Genomic DNA, 24468 nt, shown 5'->3' on the forward strand with positions numbered 1-24468 from the left:
TTAAGTCAGTTTTCCAGGTCAAAATCCCATGGGACTGGTTGGTTCTGGAGCACTGAGCAGTGCTCAGATCCATGCACTGCATAAACCTCCTCCTGCAGTAGAAATAAGTGAGTGTTGCAGCAATGTGCAGCTCTTCCGACAGCAAATCGCTGTTGTCCTATTTCCAAGTTGCTAAATTTCCTGTTTTACAGTGAAAATAACACAAAACCTTATTTTTTTAAATTTATAAGCTTTATTTAGGAAATAAATAAAACTGTAAGAAAATTGGAATGGTTGTAATAAATACAGCACTTGTCAAAATTATACAGTCATGAAAAGCATCATATTTTTAGGCATGTTACTCCAGTGTGGTTACGGGGATTGGCACATTACTGGAAAAACAATTTTCTGTCCCTGAAAGAACAGTTTAAACATGGAAGAGAGAAAGAAATAGAGACCTGGGGTCTCAAATCATGGAATGGTTTGGGTTGGAAAGGGCCTTAAAGCTTCAACCCCTGCCATGGGCAGGAACCCCTTCCACTGGAGCAGCTGCTCCAAGCCCCTGTATCCAACCTGGCCTTGAGCACTGCCAGGGATGGGGCAGCCACAGCTTCTCTGGGCACCCTGTGCCAGCGCCTCAGCACCCTCACAGGGAAGAGCTTCTGCCTTAGAGCTCAGCTCAGTCTCCCCTCGGGCAGATTCAAGCCATTCCCCTTGTCCTCTCCCTGAAGGCCTGTGTCCAAAGCCCCTCTCCAGGTTTCCTGTAGCCCCTTTAGGCACTGGAGCTGCTCTCAGGTCTCCCCTTCAGGAGCCTTCTCTTCTCCAGGCTGAGCCAGCCCAGCTCTCTCCGCCTGGCTCCAGAGCTGGATGCAGGACTGCAGAAGGGACTCACCAGAGTGGAGCAGAGGGAGAGAATCCCCTCCCTTGACCTGTCAGACATACTCCTTTTGATGCAGTCCAAGCATGATTTCCAAGTTTGATTTCCTCATTAAAAAAAAGAGTAAAATTATTCATTCCTCACTTCTATTTTAAGATAATAATAAAAAAGACAAACACATGTCTAACAGTTCTATTTCAGCATGTGATAAGAATTAGACATAAAAATAATAAAGCAGTAAAAAATAAAATCAGTATTTTCTACTAAGTCACTTGCCTTGAAGGTCCAGGAAGTGACTGAACACTTGAAAATGGAGCTACTGAGGGGTCCTTACACTGCTTGGCCTGGCTCTGAACTTCCCTGGGGTTACCAGCCCTCAGAGCTCCAAATCTGAAATGGGAAAGTCAAACGACTCCTTTGGAAATACAAGAGGTGATTTCCCCAAGGCACAGTGCAATGTGGTCACTGATTGCTGATGCAATAGGACATCTCTTTACAGAGCACATAAATATAGATCTAAAATAAATAGCAAGACATAAATCATCTGGTATCAACTCCAGTTACAAATGCTATCCACAACTCACTGCTTTCAAGGTCACCAATAAGCACAGAGACACCCAATCAGTGCCTTAGGGGAAGGAATCTACCCATGTCCCTGGTGGAGGAACAGGCAGAATCCCACACCAGGGCTGCCAGCCAGCACTGTGCCTCCTGGGAATGGAGCTGCACAGCCGGGGGAGGATAGGGAAAGCTCAGCTTCTGAAACCTCCCAACCCCAGGGTGCTGGAAGGGAGCTCTGGCTGCTCTCTCTGCCCACTACCAACAGAATGACACCCACATCTGGGCCAGGTGTGAGAAAGTATAGTGCTTCTTTCCTCAAGTGCATCTGCAGGGTGTGTGTGACTGTAACATACACCTACACCGGGAATATTGGCTGTTTTGATGAAATAATCACAGTTCTCATTTCCAGTATCCATGAGCAAAGTACTGGGCATGCTCAGCTGTAGCTAACTCTAGCAGGCAGATATTCAGCTGATGTGAATGGGTTCAGGGATTCAGGCTTGGGCTCTCTGGATTATCTGTGCGCGTGAAAACTAATACAAGGTCTCAAGCTGATGTTTTGGTTTCCTTGTAAACTAATGAAATTCAGTGGGTGTTTTACCAGACACCCGTGTTTCAAGATTTAATGATTTGTTTCGACAATGCATTTAAGGAAAAGTGTGTCTTCCTTCACATAGGCATATTTAGGTGACTGTAATTTGAACAAAGGGAGAAACATGGGACAGCCACTTGCAATATTCATATCATTCACTGGTCTCTGAAATGAAGCAGAAGTCAAGTCTGGGCGAAACGCATCAATAACGTGCTCCCTGTTGTTTTGGTCAAGCAACATAAATGTAACCTGAAAAACAGAACGTGGAAATGATGAGTTATTGAACTGAAAAATAAACTGGAAAACAGCAGAGGCAGAAGTGCAAACATGCTGCAAAAGCAGCTGGATGCTCTATCGATAGTTAAATACAAATGATAATGGATGTTTCACAAGCTGCAAGGTCAGTTACTCTCAACAGGGGAAATTGTAACAGTTCTCAGGTGAAGGATTTAAAACTCTGTCACCTATAAAATTAAATTATATTATATTAAGTAAAAGGAATTATTTCTTGGTAGAGATATAAAAGGTTGCCCCTCTTACCTTGTTCCTGAAAGGCCATGAGAGTAAAGCATCGTAGTCTCCTTTCATGACAACAAAGAACAGGGACATGTGGGTTCCTTTTCCTGTCCCATCCCCATTCAGATACACCCTCAGACATACCTTGTAGCCATATTTTGCAGTGTAGAAAGCTGAAAATCAGAACACTTTATTAGTAAAGTGTCCTTTGGGGAAAGAAAAGGATATAATGAGTGTTCTGGCATATGGGAAAAGATGGTCTATTATGTATTTTGCTATCACAGAGATGAGAACAGACGTATCAGTACACCCTGGAGATTATAAGCAATGAAAATCCAGTGGCTGGAGTGCTTTTAGTGCCTCAGTGAAAATTACCCGTTATTAGCCACTGCAAGCATATTTTATCTAATCAAATTACTTCTCACATGGGAGAGAACTGCAGCAGAAAGCCACTGGGTACCATCAGGCACCAGGCTCTGGGTTACACGAGAGGGATCCAGCAGATGTCACTGCAAGAGGCTGCAGGGTGGGCAAAATGCAATGTGAAAGCCCAGACCAGAACACAACACTCTGGAAGAGCACATCACAACTGCCCTGAACTACACGCAGGAAAGCATGAGGTCTTTGCATAGACAGTGTCTTAGTTTAAGGAGTTAAAGAACTTCCTGTCCACACGAGCAGGAAGAAGCATCATTGTAGAGAAAGAAGTAGCTTTTCTAAAGGACTAGTTTTTGCTAACACACATACACATCATGTGTTTTACCTGGTGAATACAAACTGACTGTTCTTCCAGTCACAGAGTCTTGTAACTTCCTGCCAACGTCTGTTATTTTCCACAGAAAGACCCCATCATAGGAAGCTTGCTCAGAGAACAGAAGACTCTTATGAAGGCTGCTCAGGCCTGCGTCCTTCTGCGTCAGACACCGGTGCAACTCTGCAATCTAGAAGAAACAAATCAGCCTGCAGTCAGTTCTGCTCTCCAGGTTGTTGTGCTACAGAAGTAGCAGAATCTTTCTGGAGCCCTTTTGTCCTGAAGGGTCTCCTCTGATTTCTTTTTAAGCAACAGTTATGTGTCAAAATGAAAGCAAACTGGACAGATAGTTGGTTGGTCCTCCAGGAATAATGCATCCTTAGGAGCATCAAGCAACTGTCTTGCTTGCTCACAACCGGATCACAGCAAACTCTGAATGTTCAAAACTCTCAGGAGTATCTAGGTACCTAAATGTGGATCTGGATGACAAATATTAAGAGATGTCCATTTGAAAATGTACCCAAAGCTCCAAAAGGATCCCGCAGATGTGTTCAGAACTTAACACTTCACAGCTCAAATTCCTGTGTTCATCCCTGTCCTATCTCTACACCACCTCTCACTGGTATGTGTAAATGCTTGTTATCTATAGAACAAGCACACAAACAATGCTTATCATAACTATTTACCTTCAGTTCAAGGCCTCGTATCATATTTTGATCAAGTTCACTCTGTCTCCGAAAGGCCACGATTTCCAGGCTGGAGATCTCCACCTCTTTATTGAGGACTGCCACAATATTCTCAAACACTTGTAGCTTATTTTCTAGCTCAGAAATCACTTTCTCCCTCACAAGTTGCTGCAGAGCAGATTCCTCTTGAGAAACGGAAGATTCAGGAAAACAATCTTCTTCCACATCCCCACGGGTTTCCAGCCCTGCTGGGATCTGCAGATCAGGGATGCTTTTTCCTGCACCATTCACTCTCAGCTCTGTCTGTGGGATGTAACCATTTGCAGCTTTGGCAGCAATGCACAAGCTTGCCTTCAGTTGCTTTATGTGCTGCAGCAGAAGCAGCATGTGGGCTCCAACTGCAGTTCTCTCATGATCCTTTACCTTCTCTTTGCTTCCCTGTGAGAAGATGACACTGTCAGTACACTCTGTACAACCAGCATAACTGACCTGCAGCCAAATCAAGCAATGTTCACTTCAATTTCTTGGGAGAGACAAAGATGGAAGAACTGCAAGGTACAGGTCCAGCTACATTTCAGTCAATTCTCAAAGGAGTCATGGTGAGAGGAGCCCTCTCATTTAGGCTACGTGTTCACATGTGTACACAAGCTACATGAAAAGAAAACAATTACCTACAATTTCTGGATTAAAGAGGATTCCAGGCAGAGTCCCAGCAAGATTCTTATATATACCAGTATTTAATATATATACTGACCACAAAAGATGAGACAAGGCAACAGATGCCAACTAAAATGCAAAGATTCTTTGCTGTTTTGAGAGATGTTACCCTGAAAGGAATATCTAAAATGTATATGATAAACCATCAGAATTGTAATAAATATCTATCTTTAGCTGAAGTGAATGTACAGTGCAGGATACAGAGTTTCATTGGCTGAACCGTGTAAACATGGCAGCTCCAGTCTCTCCTCTGCTGTTCTACTAAAAGTGGGTAGACTTTCCCTCTTTTCTTAAAGATCTATCTAAATCAATTTATATATCTACTATCCAGAACACAAAAGCTGGTCAGACCAAAGGCACAGTGCTGTTGTGCACCATTGGAGACCTTTCTGAAGGCAGCCGTTGTCACTCACCCTGAATGAACAGCCGACCTCAGAGAAGCGACAGCCATCCTTGTTGACTGAGGGTGTAGAGCAGTTCTGTTGAGAGAAAACAGAGAAGCAAAGCAAACAATCAAATACCAGTTTAAAGGGATTCTTTTATTTACTTACAAACAAGTAGGCCGCAATCCCAGGAGCTATAAATCAAGTTAAATCAAGTCAAGGCATTACCACAGCTTACAGCACCCAACCACCTTTGAAAATTCACTCATCTTTAACCTACCTTTTCTCTTGATGGTGTTTCTGTTTGCACATGGGTTTGTTCCTTACATAAACTGCCTTCACATGAATGTTCCTGTTGTGAAAACAAGAAGAAAAGAATTTGGTATATTATTAAAATCACTGAGCATCGTTATTTAGGAGTCTCTGAAACAAAGCTTGTGCTTTGGAATGTTATTCCTGTTTTACAGAAACTTGGGGATGTGGGAGGCTTTTCTACAGGAACTTCATGTTATGGGAGAAAAAGCTTACAATAAGTTTCTTGCTTTCTTCCTGGAAGGTGTGGGCTTAAGGAAGAGGAAAGAAAAGAAGGATAATTTCCTCAGGAGCACTGTGAGCTCCACAGCACAAAGTGCAGAATCCCTGTCCAGAGAGTGCCTGCCTGGGGCCTCACTGTGCCATAGTTGCAGAGTTCTCTGGCTTCTTTTTAGAGGAAGTAATGTTCAGAAATCTGGGACTAAAGCACATCTGCTTAGAGTGGTGCTGCTGTCCCCTGCACAACGAACTGCAGGCTCAGAGGCTTCTCAAGCTAAGCCTCTAAGCTGATTAATTTACTTCTCAGCCCCACAGGCATGTTCAGTGACGGGTCTCCAGATGCAATACCTGTTAAGTGGAAGTACACAGTGTGATCTTTTGCTTATGGGGCCCAGAGCTCTTGGAAACTGCTTACAGATGCTTTGCAAGGTCACTCTGGTGAATTTGATACAAGACTGGCAATGTACAAGTCCTGCCCAGTAGCTATATGCACATGCACACATGTACACATGTATGCGATGACACGTAGGTGGATACAGAACAAAAAGCAAATATACAGGAAACCCAAACATAAAGTCTTCTTGCATTGACTTCCAGTTTGTTTAATGTGCAGACCCTTCCTGCATCCTGCTTTTTACCATCTTGAAGGCTGGAATCCAAATTTTCCATCACGATGTGCTAATGCAAAATGCATTACCTCTAACATGAGACTTCCTGCCATTTCTGGCTCCAAGAAGGGTAAAATAATCCTCCTGCCATCGGTTCACACAAGTGTAATACGTGCATTGAACACAACGGCTGTCAGCATTCAAATCCATAGGTGGGGCTGTCTTTAATCTTTATAAATGCCTTTGCACACCAGTACATTTCCTATAGCAGCTCAGAAGTTTTTGATAAAGCCATTCCAACAACCTTGAAGTCTCCCCTGCAAAGAGCGCTGAGGTTTCTCTTTCTATCCTCCTAAATGCAGCCACAGGCTTTTGTCACTCTCTAACTCATTTTTAATACTCTGTCTTAACTATTGCACAAAGTAAGCCTTTATTTTCTTCCTTTCTACTATTTGATTCCTTCAGATCACTGATTCCTTGAGGGGGAAAGGGGCTGGTGAGACATTCCTTTAGAATATGGAAATACAGAAATCACAAGATCAATAACTGATTGGTGAAGATGGAGAGAGCGAGAGCAGTGCCCAAAACTTACTGTGTGATCCCAGAAGATTGTAGAATACACACAATTCTTATGTCAAGTAACTACAAATTTAATAAAGCACATCAGGCAACCAGCAAAATTCCAGTTTCACAAATACTAAGGGAAGCAGAGAAAAATCAACATCTCAAGGCCAATCCCCTGCTTGGTTGCCAAGGTTTCCCAGCCAAAAACTTAATTAGATGTTAGCTAACTGAATGAGTGGGAGGAAAACAGCTCTTCATAGCAGGAAAATTAAGCCCTCTGAGGTGGATCTGCAGCATCACAGACCTCTGTAAAGACAGGGTGCCCAGGGAACATCAGGCAGCTCAGGTTTCCTTCTCGAACCTGCTACGGCACTCACAGAAGTAAGGGATTAAGGGTTGCCACCTTCTGGTATTTACTGTCTCTCTGAAACATACACTGGATTTAGCACTGGTAAAATGTGTTGGGATCCCTATATTCTTCTCTTTCTGTAAGGGTTAATAAGCTATGAAGAGCACATGCAAAAGCTTCCCAAGAAACATGTTTTATTCCTATCCCAGAAGGACTGTTACCTCCATGTTGAGTAAATCTCACAGTTCAGTATTTGAAAAGGCATAAATTGGTGATGGTTATGACATGCAAAGCTACCCACTACTATTAACTTCAGGCTGTATACATACAGGGTATATGCAAATTCATTTTGCAGGTCCCTGTGGCAACAGTGGAAAACACAACTTAAACATAAAAAATAGAAGCTAAATATGTTTAAACAGTCACTGAGCAATTTGCAGCAGATCCAGTGTGCTCTTCCTGATCTATAATGGACACTGCTGCTCATCTGGTGAGGTACACTTGAACGTATCTCATAGAAATACTATGTGACAAAAGCCTGCCTTACAAATCTGTGGGCAGTTTTAGTTCAAATAAAACTCCAGCCACTTTCAAGACTGCTTCCCATCACTTGTGTTCTTCTGATTCTTACCTACCTGGTAGCGGGACACATGCTTCAAGACAGGAGTTAAAACATGGGCTGCCAAGCCCAGGATGAGCACACAGATATTTTCGTCTCTCTTGTAACATCGCAAGCTGACTACCAAATACAGCTCATTTTTCCCTCCAACACATGCATGGAAAATCTAGCAAACTCAGGAAAACTAAATATTCTCCAAGTGCAGTAGCAGGGGATGAAAAATGTCATGATAGATTATTTAAGGCATTAATACAGAGCCCTCATTTGAAAGGGAGAAATGATCTTACTTGGTATTCACTACTGGATAAGCTCTTCTTACACCTCTGACACGTTGTCACGTTATTAACACATCCATTTTCCAAATGATCTGCAAGTTTCTTTCTCATCACCATGTGTCCACAACCAGTGTGACAGGGGATTAAAGCATATTCACATAAACTCTGATGCTCCTGGAAATAGAAAGTCATAAACCAAAATGTAAACTGCAGATACACATTCACCTTTAAACAGTCTCCATTCTGCCAGCCTAGAAACATTCTGCTTTGTGTTTCTTTTAAGCTTGGGTAAAGTCCCCACTCCATGATGTTACTAAGATTATTGGTGAAAAAATCACCTATACTATTGGGGCTTTCTTGTTAATTCTTAATTTAAAAAATCCCCAAACCAACCAACCAACAATATTTGCTGATCTCAAATACGAGGTCTCCCTTGAACTGTCTTTCTCCAATGCTTGTGTTTGAAAATAACATGACCCTGGTCCCAGCTTTTTTAATCATATTAGAGGATCCCTAACTTTTAGCCTGGGTTTTTTTCTAAGGTGGTTTTGGAGAGGTTTTGAGGGTTTTTTTGACCACTGAGACCATCATGCTCTGGCATGTGGTTAGTCTGCTGACATCTCTGCATAGCGTCTGACACCTTCTGTGCAACAATTGTTATTGTTGTATATAACTATACTCAAAATAACTCTTGAAACATTTCCTTTACACTATTTGCATCATCTCATCTCAACAAGGAAAAATATCAGCATTACTTCTTTCATAACTATATCCAGTAGGTCTACACAGTCTTCCAATAAGAACTATTTACTCTGATCTCTGTTACTGATTTTGTCTTTACAGGGAGATGGCTGTCCCCTACATACCTGGCTCAGAAATGCCAATTTCAATCACACACCCAACTCTCAAACCAATTTTGCCATGTATTCATGCTGAGAGGGGTTCTAATTCTCAGAACTATGAAGCTAAGTGGGTAGATTTTTCCTTAAAGATGAATACAGTCGCACAGAAAATTTGTTCATAATTAGCAAAGAAAAGGCAGCAGCACCTCAGCTGCTTCTCACAGTTACATGAGGTACATAGCAGACTACAAATGCAGAAAGACCCTCTCTTCCCACACCTATTTACCTGGGGCATTTCTCATCAGTCTCTTCTCAATTTGGTCTAAGGCCTACTAAAGTTAATGGCACATTTTTTAGGTACTCTGTTGGTATAAATCCTGGTGCTTTGGTTGATTCTACTGATGTTACACTGATATGTGTTTGCTGAGAACCTGGTTTCATTGTCCTCCTGTCCCCATTCAAGTCAGAGTGCATTTAAATAAACTGCCTTTAAACATACTTCGAAGTTTTTCATGATACCAGACCAGCTGCATCCCAGGGTCACACAGTGTACTCTCAGTTCAGAAATCTCTTTATTAATAGCAGCATCACCAAATGCCTGGAAAGGAAGCACAGTAAGGAAAGAAGCATTGGTCAGAAGGTGCTCCTCAATGCATTTCTGACATGGGAATGAGGTGACTGTGTTAAAATCTTAGATCTTGATAAATCCCTTATTTCTTTTACTTTTGCTATACTGCCATAAAGCTCTCTAACCCAGCAAGTCCATCTTTGTGCAGCAGAAGCCCAAATATTTGTTGAATAATTTCTTTCTTACAGTTCAAAATTAAACTGTTTGATGTAATACAAATTTATTGAAAATATCCCTAGCCAACTACAGCCATTATTTTAAGTTCCTTTTCATAGAAGCCTGAAATCTATCACATGCAATGAATGTGCTGACAGGACCCTAACTGTAGGGTGCTGCCATGTGCCACTCTTAATGAATGCATTTCATTACTGGGGTCATTAACACCTCCTAAACGTGCTGCACAGAAGACATGAGACTGTTCTGCAGTGAGAATACATTGCTCAGGCCATGGCTGTTTCTATTTACTATGGCACTGTGCACTAAAGAAATGTAAACCATATGTGAGTGGGGTTTTTTGCACTACTTAGATTGTTTTTGCTATGTTAACCATGAAAAAATGTACAATTCTTATGTAAATTATGAAACACTACACACTGCAAACAGTACAACTTGCACAATCAAAATAGGCACACTGACACAAGAACAAGCACTGCTAAAGTTAATGGCATGGTTTTAGATGCTCTCTTGGTTAAGTACACAACGGAGAGGACTGCAGATTTTCCAACACAGAGAAGGCAAGAACTGGGCAGAGGGAACCTTTGCAAATAGAGGAAGGAAAGGATTTACAAATGATGCAGTCAAGTGACTGCAATTCCTCCAAGTGAGCTAAAACAAATAAATAAAATCATCAGCTTCAACATTCCTGGTCAGGACCATCTAAGTTATGAGCAAAATCAAAGTAAAATGAGTCAAGTCACCAGGCACATGGTGGCTTTTCCCCCTGTGTCATAAGAGAAAAACTCCAGGAATTTCCTGACATTACAAAATAGATAATTTAAAATATATTTAACTACAGGGACAGTCCCAGCAGTGCATGTGTCTCTTACTCCTACGTGCATTCCCTGTGCTTCTTGGTTCACACTTGTGGTTGTTAAATCATTATGGACACTACTCAGGTGGAAAACAAGGAAGGAAATCCTCATCTCTTCTTTCATCTGCACAGGTGACTGCTTTGAAATATTCACCCAAACCTCTGGGAACCCAAGTCTGTACAGAACTCCTTTAGAGACCTGAGTCAGACATTCATACAGTAATTGAGATGACTCTTGGGGACATAAAAGTGCTCTGGGTCAAACAGAAGGCAACAGAAACATATCTGATTTGATGTATTGCAGTTGCACATCTCCCTTTTTTCATTTTCTCTGCTTCAAAGGAAGATGCTGGTGGAGGTGCTGCTGATGTTGACCATGGGTGGCTGTCATGGCACGCATACCTGCCCAGTCCTGCTTGTCACACAAGTGGAGGTCCCCTGCCATGTCCCATCCAAAATCTACTACCATATGCACTTCTCCTTGGCACTCTGACCCACACAGTGTGGGTCTTATGGCTTCTAGCTAAGGCAGGACTGGTCTACAGCTCATGTGGTCAGGACCATCAGGTAGGAACAAGTTAGCAAACAGACCAATCTGACCAAAAGCTTTCCAGGATAAATCCAGTGGGGTTTTTTTTCTCTCCAGCTAAAGCTGGCCCTCTGCAGCTGAACCGGGAACTATGGCTGCTCTAACCACAGACAGAGAGGGGAGAGCCACAGAGTGATTTGTGTCCAGTTTAAACTAGGGCACTGACCTCTAAGCCAGGCCCATGAATGTCAGCAGCCAGGGTGTGATGCCCTACTCCTCTAACTGATTGTACTGACAGATGAAGACGCTCAACGGTTGATACTGATGAACAGCACCATGATAAGACTTGAAGTAATGTTGAAGGGATTATAAATCATAGAAATATATAGGAAGGGATTATAAGTCAAAAGTGTAAGATGGAGGGATGGAAGAGACTACAGAAATAGATCATCAGATAAACTAAGGCAAACACACATCCTGATAAAGCCTTTCTTTTCCTTGTGTAGGTATCATATTTTAAATATAAACATGTAAACAGCATGGGCAATAAACATTAAACAAACCCACAGCAAAGTTAAGCAGAGATTGTCAGGAATAGATATTACGAATAAAGCTGCTATTATTCATGTTGTTTACAAACTCAGACAACTTGCTGTAAGTTGATCTACACAGGCAGATCCTCATGCCTTCGTGGTGATTGACTTTGTCTGGACACTCAGGCGGGCATAAGAATCTGATCAGGCAGATCAGCTTGCAAGAATGGGGCCCTGTTTACAACCACCCACCCACAGATTGTGCAGAAAGACCCAGCAGACCCTGTGAGAATCCCGCAGCAGAGAAATCCTAGAGTTATAAGAGAACTGAGAGTTAACATGGAACAAGAAGTTCATAAGGGTTTAACTGTACCCGGTTTTGGTTACATTATGCATTAAATTTGTCACTGGGAAATTTATTGCAGGATTGAGGATTTTTTCTGTGCTATTCACTATTAACTCCAGCTTCATTATTTTGCTGCAGCCACTTCCCAAACTTCATCTTTCACCTCACTGCCTATTTACTTCCATTTTTCCCTAACACATTCAGACAGAATGTGTGCCTCTTCATATTCCTGCACATAATCAGAAAGGAGGAAAAAAGATCAGCTGAGACTGGATATTATGGCCCAGTTTGTATTCAGGATATCGAATAGTGCAGCAATCTGTCTGGAAAATCACACAAAAGCAGAAAAGATCTGCACAGTGAAAGTATAGATGAAACATTTGCCTGTGCCTAGTTTTGATCAATCATTATAGTCAGCTCTGTGTTTTCCACTATTTCCTCCAGATACTCTGGCTGTCAAATACTTTCTAGGCAATTCAGCCCCTATCTGATACTCTTCTCTCCTTAGGGATGCTCCACCTGCAAGTTTGGTAATATGTTTGAAGGGTACAGAGAATCATGAGACTGGAAAATCCACTAAGGATAGTAAGTAACAGCTAAGATGTATTATTACAAGTAGGAAAGCACTGGTTACTTTGAGACAATAAAAAATTAATCCTATGGAAGTGTGTGGGATTTTATGTTGCAGAACCTGGCAGGCTTTGGAAGTCCTAAGGCTGCCATTATACCTCCTTAAGTCAAAACCTGGGAAATCCAGATGACTAAAGCATAAAATAAAATGTGTAACTATCAGTTGCTAACACATTTTCTATTATTCCCTCCTGCAGTGTGGGCCAACGATGACTACAGAGTAGATCACAGAACATTTAATGATAAATTAGTGAACTACAACTCACCCTTTCTTCTGCCAACAGACTTCCCTCACTGGAAGTGCTGGGATCTTCCTCTTTACATTTCTGGCAAATTGCATTTTTATTGTTTCTGGCAAAAAGAAAGAAGAATGCACTAACAATCAGTCTGTGTGCTGTGGTTTAGGAGGTCATTGTATAGACACTGACACAAAGTGATGGACATTGTAACCTCCACTCAAAATCCATAGTCCTTTTTTAATATTGTGATGTCAAAACCACTCTGCTTTTCTGTTCCTCATGACTAGGCCCATAAATCTTATCTGTATTTCAGCAAAATAAGATTGGAAAAAATAAATAAAGATGCAAACCTATTTATTTCATGAATTATGCAAAAACACCTTGTGGAAAAGGTAACATGAAAACTAAAGTCTTTTAGAACAGAAAACACATTTTCTCCAGATAGATGCATAGACTTCACATCACAAAGTGATCATAAAACCAGTACAGAATTGAGTTCTAGACAGTCAACATCCCACTGCAGCTAAAAAGGTTTCTATCTCCTCTCAAAATACTTACCACAGAGTTTCATAAAGGAAAAGCAAAAATACAGCTTTACTAGAGATGTACTGCACTGCCAGTGCTATTAGCACAGTGTTATTAGCTAATAACGAACTAACACAGATCAAGAAGCCATAAGAAAAGCATCCATCTGAACAGAGCACAACTGCTTTCAAACTGCACTAATCAGATCCTTTGAGGCAGTTCCCCCTTTGTGCAGTAAGACTAGTGGGAAGATAGAACAATTCTAGCTCTGTTCTGCTGACAGTTTTTGGAATTTATGGGTTATGCTACTTCATTATGGAGCTTTGTTCTGTATTTACAGTAATGGATTTACAAAAGTTGGTCAAATACATTAATTTCAACACATTTTTACATTACTACACATTGATCTTTAAATCACAACGTGGCCAGTGCACTGACTCAGCTTTCTGTGTGCCCCACACTGTGACCAGAGCTAAGACTGCATGTATTGACAAACACAAACAGCTTACTAACAAATCCCTGAGGAAGCACAGTAACAGGCCTTACACGTACTCAGCCAGTCACTGAATCTTGACAGCTGCTGTTTTCCAATACATCAAAGCTGAAGTCAGCTCAAATCCATGGAATTGTACTACAGTTTCAGGCAGACATACCCTTTTCCACAGCATTTGGATCAAAGTGTAATTGTGCAAGAAAAGGCAGGATAGAAGCAACTAATCAAACAAAGCAAATCCCCTCCCAGCTCCTGGCTTTTTAGGTTGTCCTGAACATTGGCTGTCATTGTTCGTCACTAAGAGCAGCAGCATCTTAACATGTACTGACCCAGCTGAGTTACTACAAATAAAACTCCAAGATAACATTTATTAAAATCCTATAACATCACTTATCAAAGGACTGTAACGTCCCACGGAAGCAGTAACTCATCCTTGTATGAGTTCTTCAAGGCTAAATCAGAATCATTCTCTCACACTGCAAGCCCAGAAATCCAGCCTTCCCCACACTTCCATACTGGAAAGAATGAGGTAGAGAGTACCCTGCAGTCCCCTGCAGGTAGTACTTCCAGACAGTGAAATGACTGTGGGCCAGGTAGCCACAGGGTCATCTACCCAGCACAACACAGCTCTCAGGAGCACTTTCAGCCATGGCAGCACCCCAAGGACCTACCGTGCAATCCAGGCGAGGCAGGCTGAGCAGTACCTGTGCCCACAGAGCGTCTGCAGGGCCTTCTTCAGAATGTTATTGCAGTTGCTGCACAGGTACTTCTGATCAGGCACATCCTCACATATGTTAGTGGGGTATCCAGAAGGAAATTCATTTTCATCAGGAGATGAGACAGGGCTATCCTGTGGGCCTCTGCTTGTTTTCTCAGCCATCTGAAGTAACCTACTGTCAAAGGGAAGGAAAAGAATTGGTGTTCAAACAAGCAGAAACAGGCCCACTTTGAGGTGAGAGAACATAACAGCTGCAAACCTGTGCTGCAGTCTAGTGACCTGTTTAATTGAGCCTGTAGCTGACATGCATGACTAAATGTCACAGTGGGGTTTGAATAGGTACCAGCAGGAAATTACTGTACAGACTTAAAATTTCCCTCAAACACAACATGAAAATTGACAGTGTATTAAAATGAAGGGTTGGGGTTTTCTTTCCAGGGTTTTTTAGTGCGCAGAAAGATGAAGTAAATATAGCCACTATCTCAGAGCTACAATCCCATCAGTCCAAGTCACACAGAAGTGTTTCCTGTAGAGTAAATCCCCAACCACCTTCAAATCCCAGCAGCCCAAATCTGTGATCACACTTCATAGATGGAGGAACTGAGCAAATGAGTTCACAGTGACCTTTCTGAAGTCATATAACTAGTGGTGAAATGAAACAACTCTTAAGTCCACAAAAAGCTTAACCCTTGGCTCTTAGCAGGTATACCTTGAGGCACACATCACGTGTGTTCAGTATTGGTTTTGGTTACAAGAGCTGTGTGGGTGAAATGGAACAAAAACTGATCCTGGCGTCTTCATAGTTGCTTGGAAAGTCCAGGAAAGGTTTTCACCTGGGGACCTGGTGCAGTTTGATCATAATAATGCCTTTATAAATCTCTTTTTTCCTACAACAGTACTGACACACAATAACCTCTCTCAGTATTATCAAAAGTAATATTGACTGACAGGTCTCTACAAATAGAAGCAAGCCTGCTTGCACCAGGCCAGGCAGAGCTGCAGCGGTGGGTAGGACACACCCTGCATTTAAAACACTCTTTTTTGAGCAAACAGCACTTTCTGCAGCCTAGCTTAGCCAGTTCCTTTGGGCTCTCCAGGTATTTGACAGGGAGCTTCCCAGTCTGCCAAGAACCATAAAACCAGCAACACCAAACGTGCACCTGCGCGTTAAGGAAGCTGTCATGGGTCGGTGCCGAGGTGAGGACGGGGCAGACGGGCCGGCGCTGGAGCACCCGCACGGGTGGGTCATACCGATACCGCTCGGTAGAACGGCAGCGGAGGGCAGGGAGCGGAGCCGCAGCCCCGGCTCGGCGGACACCCTCCCTCCCTCCATCCCTCCCCATCGCCGGCTCCGCAGGGCGGATGGAGCCGGGCACTCCCAGCCCCGTGCGCTCCTCGGCGGCCGCCCCCTCGCTCCCGTCCGCTCCGCTTACCTGAGCCCGGCGCCCCAGAGGCAGCCCAGGCCCCTGGTGGGGCGGGGGCCGGGAAGGGGCCGGGCCCGGAGCCCGATGCTCGGCGCGGAGGGGGAGCTGGTACCGCGGGCAGAGGAAGCGCAGCCGGGCGGCTCCTGCCGCTGCTGCCTCGCCGAGGCCGGGAGGAGCGGGCAGCCCCAAGCGCCTCCGGGGCCGGCCAGAAGCCGGCCTTGCCCCCGGCTCCGGGGATGGGGAACGGAGCGAAGAAAGGCCCAAGGGAGCAGATTGCCCCAGGCTGGCTGAGTGTGCGTAGCCAGTTCCTGAAACTGGAGCGGCTGTGGCCATGGGACAGGGGAACCCGGCTGTGACAGGGATTCCTGCCTCCCCACGGCGAAGTGACAGTACAAAACGCCCTCTCCACACCTCTGCTGGGGGAAACCCGCCGCCCCCAGTAAGGGAGTGGGAGGCTTGACTTGAACCGGCCTGGGAAGCCTCAAGCAAGCCGGGCTGTGCCTCACCTCCAGCTGCACTCAGGCACAGAAAGTGTTTCCACCACCACCCTAATGCAAGGCAGATTAAACAACGGGTGCAAATCCTTTGAAGATGCTCATAGTGCAGTAAAGAAACCATCACTATCAGGGGAGAAGATCCTCGTTTCCCCTGACAAAGTTCACTATGAAATTACCGACCTGGTAGGATTCAGACAGAAGAGAGAAAGCTGAAGATGCAGATCTCTTGGCTCTTCCGTGTGCACGGAACTTGGGGAATACCACAGGGGGTAGGTCATAGAATCATAGAACAGTTAGGGTTGGAAAGGACCTTAAGATCATCTAGTTCCAACCCCCCTGCCATGGGCAGGGACAGAGGTGGTTCTTGAGATGCTTTACTTGGCTTGTGAAGCTGTGTTTACAATACTGTTCACATCCAGGTACCTTGTGATGAGGTTATTATCCATCAGCGGACACCTTCCTGTGCTGTGTGTGCACACAGAGTAGTTCCACATCTGGAACAGCTAACCTGGGTGACTGCCCCTGACATATTACAGGTTATCAAATACATACCAAACAGCTATGTTGAATAACAGAAGGGGAGGAGAGCAGCTTCTGGGATCAAGACATACCCCTTCTTCAGATAAGTGAAGTATATACTGTAGTGCGTTCTTGCACTGCTAGAAGAAATACCAGAACCAATTCCAGAACTTTTTTCTCTAGTTGCTATGAACAGCCATGTTCCTGTTTTCAGGCAGAAGCTAAGAACATCCTAAACCCTGCTCACACAGCTCTGTGTGACTCAGCTCTGTATGATATAACATCATTCTCTTTCACGCATTCCTTTGCTATACACATACTGTGTTTACAGAAGATTTCCCAGGAAAAAATGCCATTAAACTTCTGCTTTTTTGTCTCAGAAGGACAATGTCAAACAAAGCAAGAATAAAGAAAACATTTCTCTAGACTTCAAAAGGGCAGTTTAGCTTAAAATCAAACACACCTAAGGAAAGAACCTCTCAAAAGGTAGCCAGGTCCATGGGTAGGATATGCATTTATCCTTTATACAGCAAATAGACTGGAAGTCTGTGTACACACAGGGAAAGTTAATTTTGCAAGCATACAGTATTGTGAGGATACTGTAAGCACCAAGCCTGGCACTGTTTGCAGAACAAAGGCTAAAGAAACCCATACAATACCAAACACCAGGATGAAAAATGTTTGTATAAAATAGAGACTGAAATTTTCAATCATCATTTAGTGGTAAATTGTAAATAACTGAAGTATGAAAAATATCCACAGAACACAGTAAGAATGTACCTGTCTATCTGAGGCAGGTCGCTGCTCAGTTGTCTCTGCCCTTCCAAGCTCTGCTGCCTGTAGCAGAACATAACTTCGCTCATCTGCTGCATGGGCAATGTCATTTCACAGCTGTGGACTGGTTCATTCATGGGCCCTAGAGACAAAGAATGACCATCTCCTGGAGGGGTTCTAATAACAAAAGTCCCGTTTTTGCAAGCAGTTTATCTGAAAAGTTTCCTACATTTATGTCCACAATTTGTTTTACTGAAAATACACCTATGGACCAAATACTCTTTTCAGTCCCACCTTGTAGTCCCTTTCCAAAAAGGACTAGCATACAAGACTTTCCAAAAGGATTTGAGCCTTACATTGTCAGAAAAATCTGAGTCTAGTAGATGCTTCCACCTTCCTCCATAAAGAGGCAATCCCATTTGCTTCCTTTTGTAAAAACCTTAGATCTCACGAGATGAAAAGGATCATATGCAGTTCAGTAATGGTGTCACAGCACAAGAAACACTAATTTAACAATGTGGGTGTGCAATTATCTGATCAACTCTAGCCATGGCTCCTGCTTGCGTGACCTTTACCAAGAGCCAGGATGTTAATAAGATTTGGCAATGGAATTGTCACAGAGGAAAAGGATGTCTGTTTTATTAAGGCTTCCAATTTAAATGTCAACATCCACCTCTGTAACGGAGAAGACTTTCCCTACTAAATACCTGCAGAATCACATGTAATGTCTCTTCATTTCCGCTTCCTTATCTCTACTTCTTCGTGTGTACATGCGTGTGTAGATGCTCCAAGTGCAGAGTCACCAGGGCCACGTATTAAACTTAACTTCAGTGTCTATGGGGAAGGTGTGATACAGTTTCAGCAGTCCTTGGCCTGAAACATTTGCTTGCTTTGTTTTGTGATTAGGGCTGTTACAACTCGTGGCAAGTTAACCTGGCACAGGCAGGTTCTGCCCAGATGTGAGTTAGCTTCTGAAGAAGTTCTTAAAACATTTCTGGATGTGGCTTTTGAAGCTTTCAGGACATAAAGAGATGCAATTTGCTGATTGCAGAAAGATCAGTGTTAGACCAGAGGGTCAGGTTTTGTTTCAGGATGAAGGGGCAGCTATCCCCCTCCTTTCTGTGCTGGGAGCTCACTCCTTTGCTTTTGCTTTGAGGCTTTTCAAAAGTATGACACCTCTGTCTTAAAAGGTGCTGAATTACAGAAAGAAACTAAAGATAAGTTTTTGGTACTTTCCAAGCTAGAGATATTTCCTCTGGTAAATTTCCCCCCTCTGAGATCAGTTAACCGAAAACAGGATGTGGCTCAGAGAGAGATTAAAATGTGAAGCTTGACTTTATTGTAGAGCCATTCCACCAACGCTTGGCATTGCAGGGCACTGTGCTACTATTTAAGGTGAATGATCATTCTTACACTGAAGGAAACAAGTGTGTAAGGGAATATATTTGAGTATTGTCTTTTTAAAATAATCCAAAGGCTTGACATGCTTAATAAAACCAGTTTCTCAGAACATTTTAAAGTGGTGTTTAGGCTCAGATGCTAAGCGTTTTAAAGATAGTAGTTGAAGTGCAAACAGTATTTCCAGGGCTGAGAATCTCATTTTGGGGAGATGCTTGAGATAGGGATGTCTCATTCTATGAAAACATAATTTTCAGTGAATATAAATTATCTAGAAATGAGCACATGTTCTAGGAAACCCTGAGAAATTGGTAAAACACAGCAAGGAAAACTTGGTAGTAAAAGATCCAGTCCCTGTGAGATGCAGAACTTCTAGGAACTGGAGCTGAGTGTTCCAAGCCAGGATTCCTGCCTGCTGGTAGCTCTGATATTAAGTAGCTCTTTAATGACTATGCTATTACTTCATTCCTGATCTAAGCTACCCATAAAACAGGAGTACAACAGAGTAGCTGTGAGATTCTATCAGTTCACCTTCAAGATTAAAAAACAAACAGCATGAAGATCATGACACTGGATATATTGTTATCCTCAGCAAACGTGACAGCTTTGCCATAATTCAATCTCTTGTCTACAATAAATTCCTTTGAATTGTTTTTGTTCTATCTGCCTGTGCCTACTACCAGTTGTAGCCCTGCTTTGCTAAAGTGATATCCTGGGGATCCAGGCCAACTCCTATTAGAGGAGATGGAAAGTTTCCCATTTACTTCCACAAGATCTGGACTGTAATCATAGAATCATAAAGTAGTTAGGGTTGGAAAGGACCTTAAGATCATCTAATTCCAACCCCCCTGCCATGGGCAGGGACACCTCACACTAAACCATATCACCCAAGGCTTCATCCAGCCTGACCTTGAACACTGCCAGGGATGGAGAATTCACAACCTCCCTGAGCAACCCATTCCAGTACCTCACCACCGTAACAGTAAAGAATTTATTCCTTATATCCAATCTAAACCTCCCCTGTTTAAGTTTCAACCCGTTACCCCTTGTCCTATCACTACAGTCCCTAATGAATAGTCCCTCTCCAGCATCACTGTGGGCCCCCTTCAGATACTGAAAGGCTGCTCAAAGAGAAATCAGGAATCAGTTCTTTTTCCTTCGTCCCCCCTATGCCTCAAGGTTTTTTTCCAGCTCATGCTCTCTGTAACATAGTATTATCCCCATATTCCTGGTATTGGTGTGTCTGGAGCACTTCTCCAGCATTTGTCACAAAAAAGCACTCATAAAATGGATGCTATGTACCATTTATCTTATTTTTGTCACTCATTAAAGCAATATCCACAACACAAACCAAGGAATCACCCTGAAGAGAGCAGAGCAAAGTAAAGCGCTTCTCTCTGTCACAGTGGCTTTGATAGTTTCCTATAAGCAATCCTATTTCAGAGTAAAACATCATTAAGAACTCACTGAGGCTGCCTCTGATTTTAGGCAACCTAGCTAGGCAGATCTTTACATTAAAAAGCCCACTTTATACCACTATATCCTCATATCAAGACAAACATGGGGTGCAAATATGTGAAGCCATTACTGTAATAACAGTTTACAAGAGTTTCACCAGGTTAAGCTCTGCTTTCTGCTGCAGCCTGTCTACATTAAGGGCTTTACGCTGGTACTTGCGGTTATGCTTCTGTTTCTCTTAACATACACAGAGCCTGATCTAAACTGGAAAATTCTTAGCTGCTTATTTCCATTCTTAATGCTTTGGAGAGAACTCTGGGAACGGGAGCTGTGCCCATCAGGAAGCCTGCCAAAACACTCTCCCAAAGCTCTGGATGTAACATGAAAAAACAAGTTCAGATTCAACCTCTTTGGACTATAAAACAGCTGGCAAAATGTGGATATCCTATTGATTGCTCAGGTCACTTGTACCCTGTGCACCAGAAACCAAGGCAATTGTCATTGGGTATATTTGACTAGAACTAACTAGTGGAAACAAAGAAAGGAAACAACAGGTTTCTTTAATAATATCATCATTAATTTACATTAATGACAAGAACTGAGGGGAAAGTGAAGGCTCTGGTAAGTCTCTACTAACTCTTTCAGAAGTTACTCATTTTGCTGCTAAGGGAAAAAAGAAATGCTTAGAAAATGCTCTTTTACATGTGATAGAAGCACAAAGAGACTGACTACACACTAACCTGCATCTCTCCACCACTGAGCTTGTAATTCACTTTGCTACTGTGGAGTGACTAATAGCACTGGGCTTATCTTTCCAGTAGTATTTTTCACATGGCTCACAAGCCTGCATAATTTCCACACCACCACTGACAGTGCCTGTTTGTACCTGCTTCTTATGGGCAACTCAGGGAGCACAGAAGTTCCAAGTTATTATCCAAGGTTTCACAGGAAGAAAATGGCATTGTAAGGAAAACTCAAGCCTCCATTAAAACATCACTACAGCAAGCAAACTCCTGAGTGTTCACCAACCACAATGTAGGAACCTGAAGGAGAAGGGAAAATATACTTTCAGCATAGGAGAAGCCTGAATGAAAAAGTTGGAAGTGGCAGAGAACAGGCATAGAGAAGGACAGGTCTATATTCTGAACAGAGGCAAGCAGGCTTAGTGCTTAAATTCCTGAATAGAAAGAGTCCCCTCATGAGGCCAAGTATCTTGGCAGCTTTGGCAGTGATAGGACTCCAAAAGCACATCATCGCATACAAAATCCAGCAGTGTCCTTGGAATTCAGCCAACAAAACAAAACTTGTATCCCCCATGTCGAACATCTGCATCATAAATTGGATGTTGAAGCCCCAAAGCAAATGAATGGGGCACGAAGTGCTCAGGAAATGAATGCTCCCATCTGTCCAGGTTCAGTAACAGTGGGTCACTCTGGAAGAAATCAAAATACAGATTGGCTTCTTAGTGCAGCAGTACAGAATTGTGGCAAGTTTTCACAAGCTAAGGTTGTATTTCCTTTGTGGCAAGAGATGTGCAGGAAGGAAATTCAGCAGTTTTTAATCTGGTTATTGAAACATCACATCTAACACTTTTTCTTATCATGAATATTTTGCTTCAAAGCTCAGGGACTGGCAGGCAGGGCCCTAGGAAGTGTTTCTGGGCTGGGCTACTCTCTGGTAGGACTCATCTCTGAGCTGTTCAGAACTGGGCAGCAGTTAGAAGAGACCAGCAGAACCAGTGGACACAGACCAATACACAGGAGCATGGCTTTTTCTGGTTTGAATGCATGTTGGTTTAGACACATTCCCCCAGTTTCTGCTAATAAATCCATGGAATTCCATTAGATTATGTTGCAGATTAATTTGCCCCCTCCTGTTTCCATGGGAAGTTTTTGATCCTAGCCTGTTTGGAGGTTCCTGACTGAAACAGAAGCTTAGCTGATCGTGCCAGGCTTCTTCAGTGTCATTTGGAAACTCTGAAATGGTGAAGTTATTCAGCTTTGATAGGAAGCCACAAGTGACAACAGGGACATAAAGAAGATTCCCCTGTCAGCCTGTGTTGAGTAACTGTGCATAATCACGAGCTGGGCAAGTTTCATGGAGTTTGAAGTTCTAGCATGGAAAGACATCTCTTGATTACTTGGTGCAGAAACCCCCCTCATATGCTGCCTTTTCATTCGCTATGTAAAAAAAAGATTCATCCCAGGAATAAAAATCTCTGCCACAAATTATCTCCAGACTTCTTTTGTCAATGGGAGTACAGAGTCCTTGCACCCTCCTCTAAATTTCACCAAGCTAATGCTTTCTGTTGGCTGCTTTGAAAGCTCTTACCTGACAGCCAACATTGAGTTCTGGAGATCAATGCTGTGGTTATCACCCAGAATGGTTCCCCCAGAACCATCGTTGAACATGGCATGAATGGTGTGATGAAAGTTCAGTGAAACTTGGGACCGAAACAGGCTTCCAGTTCCGTTTATAACTGTATCTCTGCATCACCCTCCACACACACCAAAGCAACTGCAAACTTCACTTAAAACAATTATTCAATACATGCAATACTAATATGTCCTAATCAATCTGTGCTAGAAACAAACCAGCTTTTAATATTGCATAGACTCATAACTCCGAAGCTGTGGAATTACACAGATGGTGGAAACTAATACCTATTTCTACCTAGCTGTAAGAGCTTGGGGTGAACACCTCTAGGACCTGACAGCAGTAGGCCTTTATGGAAAATTTCATTATTTGGGCACTGAACGGATGTTTTTATGGCATATTGCTTTTCCTAAATAATGAAGGAAAAGTGGCTAGTCAGGCTCTGGCAGGGACAGACAATGCAGCCATGCAGCAAGTGTGTCTTCAGTTATGGCTGCAGTTTATGCCCAATCTGTCACCAACACTAGCATTTACATCTGTGTATTGTAAATCCCATTCCAGCAGGTATAAACTGGCACAATGAAACATGAATGTCCTTGTGTGTGGACATGTGAGGTGGTGATAAAGTATTTTCTCTTTGAAAATGAATTTTCACATTTGTGTTTTGTGAGTCAGTGAAAGAAATACTGTATCTGCAGATCTAGATGTGTAAAAAGTATAGCTCCTCCAAAAACAATTGCACCACCAGTGGTTTGCAGGAGCTGAGGATGTGCTCCATGGCCTCACAGTACAAACTGCAGAGAACATCTAATCACTGGTGGAAAGAATGCAGACTTGAGGTTACTCATGTAAAGCCAAATTAGACAATGCGAGTCCATGACAGGGCTCCTTGAAACCAGCTTGCAGTGTTCTAATCCCAGACTCTGAACTTTGTGCTGTTTAGTTTGGAGTACATTTAACCAGCACCAGAGGGGCTGCTGTCATTAAGAGACAATTGATTTTCCATTGTGAACCCCAGTTTTTGTGGGTTACTATCTCAGCTGATTCGAAGGGCATCAAACAGAACTCTTTGTTTGCTTGACTTGCAAAAGAAATTGCCATTTTAGTCATAAAGTAGCAAATAAATAGAGGAAATACAGTCTGAACCAAAGCACCTTAGGAAGAATCTGTATTTCATGACTTCTAGCTAGGAATATGGGTAAATATAATGATTTTATAAATAACCACCTGTGTGAAACAAATTATTCCTAGGATAGAAAACAAAGGGTTGAATATAGTAACCTTTACTCAAGATTTCTCTGCTATTGTTTTCTAAACTTAAGTGTTCTGTTTATGACAGTTGTGGTATTTAATTTAGTTTAGGATTTTCCAGGAAATCAGTTGCTGCTTCAACATGGATCCAAATTCTGAGTTCATTCAGAACTTGAAAAGCAAAATTTAACACGAGGAATGGAATTTTGTAATGACCCAGAAACTGGCAAAACTGTACTTTTAGTTCCCA

General features: G+C 42.7%; 1 protein-coding gene across 1 annotated transcript; it reads right to left on the reverse strand.

Moving 5' to 3' along the window:
• Positions 1 to 1084: 1084 nt before the first annotated feature.
• On the reverse strand, positions 1085 to 14683 carry TRAF1 (TNF receptor associated factor 1). The gene is made up of 10 exons (XM_031046510.2): positions 14475 to 14683; positions 12813 to 12897; positions 9350 to 9448; positions 8021 to 8182; positions 5343 to 5414; positions 5093 to 5158; positions 3963 to 4400; positions 3289 to 3466; positions 2550 to 2698; positions 1085 to 2258 (listed from the first exon to the last, which is right to left on the reverse strand). Exons 1-10 carry the CDS (start codon positions 14681 to 14683, stop codon positions 2040 to 2042), a joined length of 1677 nt encoding a protein of 558 aa, XP_030902370.2. The 3' UTR covers positions 1085 to 2039.
• Positions 14684 to 24468: the final 9785 nt, after the last annotated feature.

Source organism: Melopsittacus undulatus, chromosome 11, assembly GCF_012275295.1.
Source record: "Melopsittacus undulatus isolate bMelUnd1 chromosome 11, bMelUnd1.mat.Z, whole genome shotgun sequence".
NCBI lineage: Eukaryota > Metazoa > Chordata > Aves > Psittaciformes > Psittaculidae > Melopsittacus > Melopsittacus undulatus.

Coding starts and splice junctions, on each gene's coding strand:
- TRAF1 (XM_031046510.2), bottom strand. CDS start 14,683: ATGGCTGAGAAAACAAGCAGAGGCCCACAGGATAGCCCTGTCTCATCT. Junction 12,898..14,474: donor TGCCTCGCCTGGATTGCACG/GTAGGTCCTTGG, acceptor TCTTTTTGCCAG/AAACAATAAAAATGCAATTT. Junction 5,159..5,342: donor AAACACCATCAAGAGAAAAG/GTAGGTTAAAGA, acceptor TTCTCTCAACAG/AACTGCTCTACACCCTCAGT.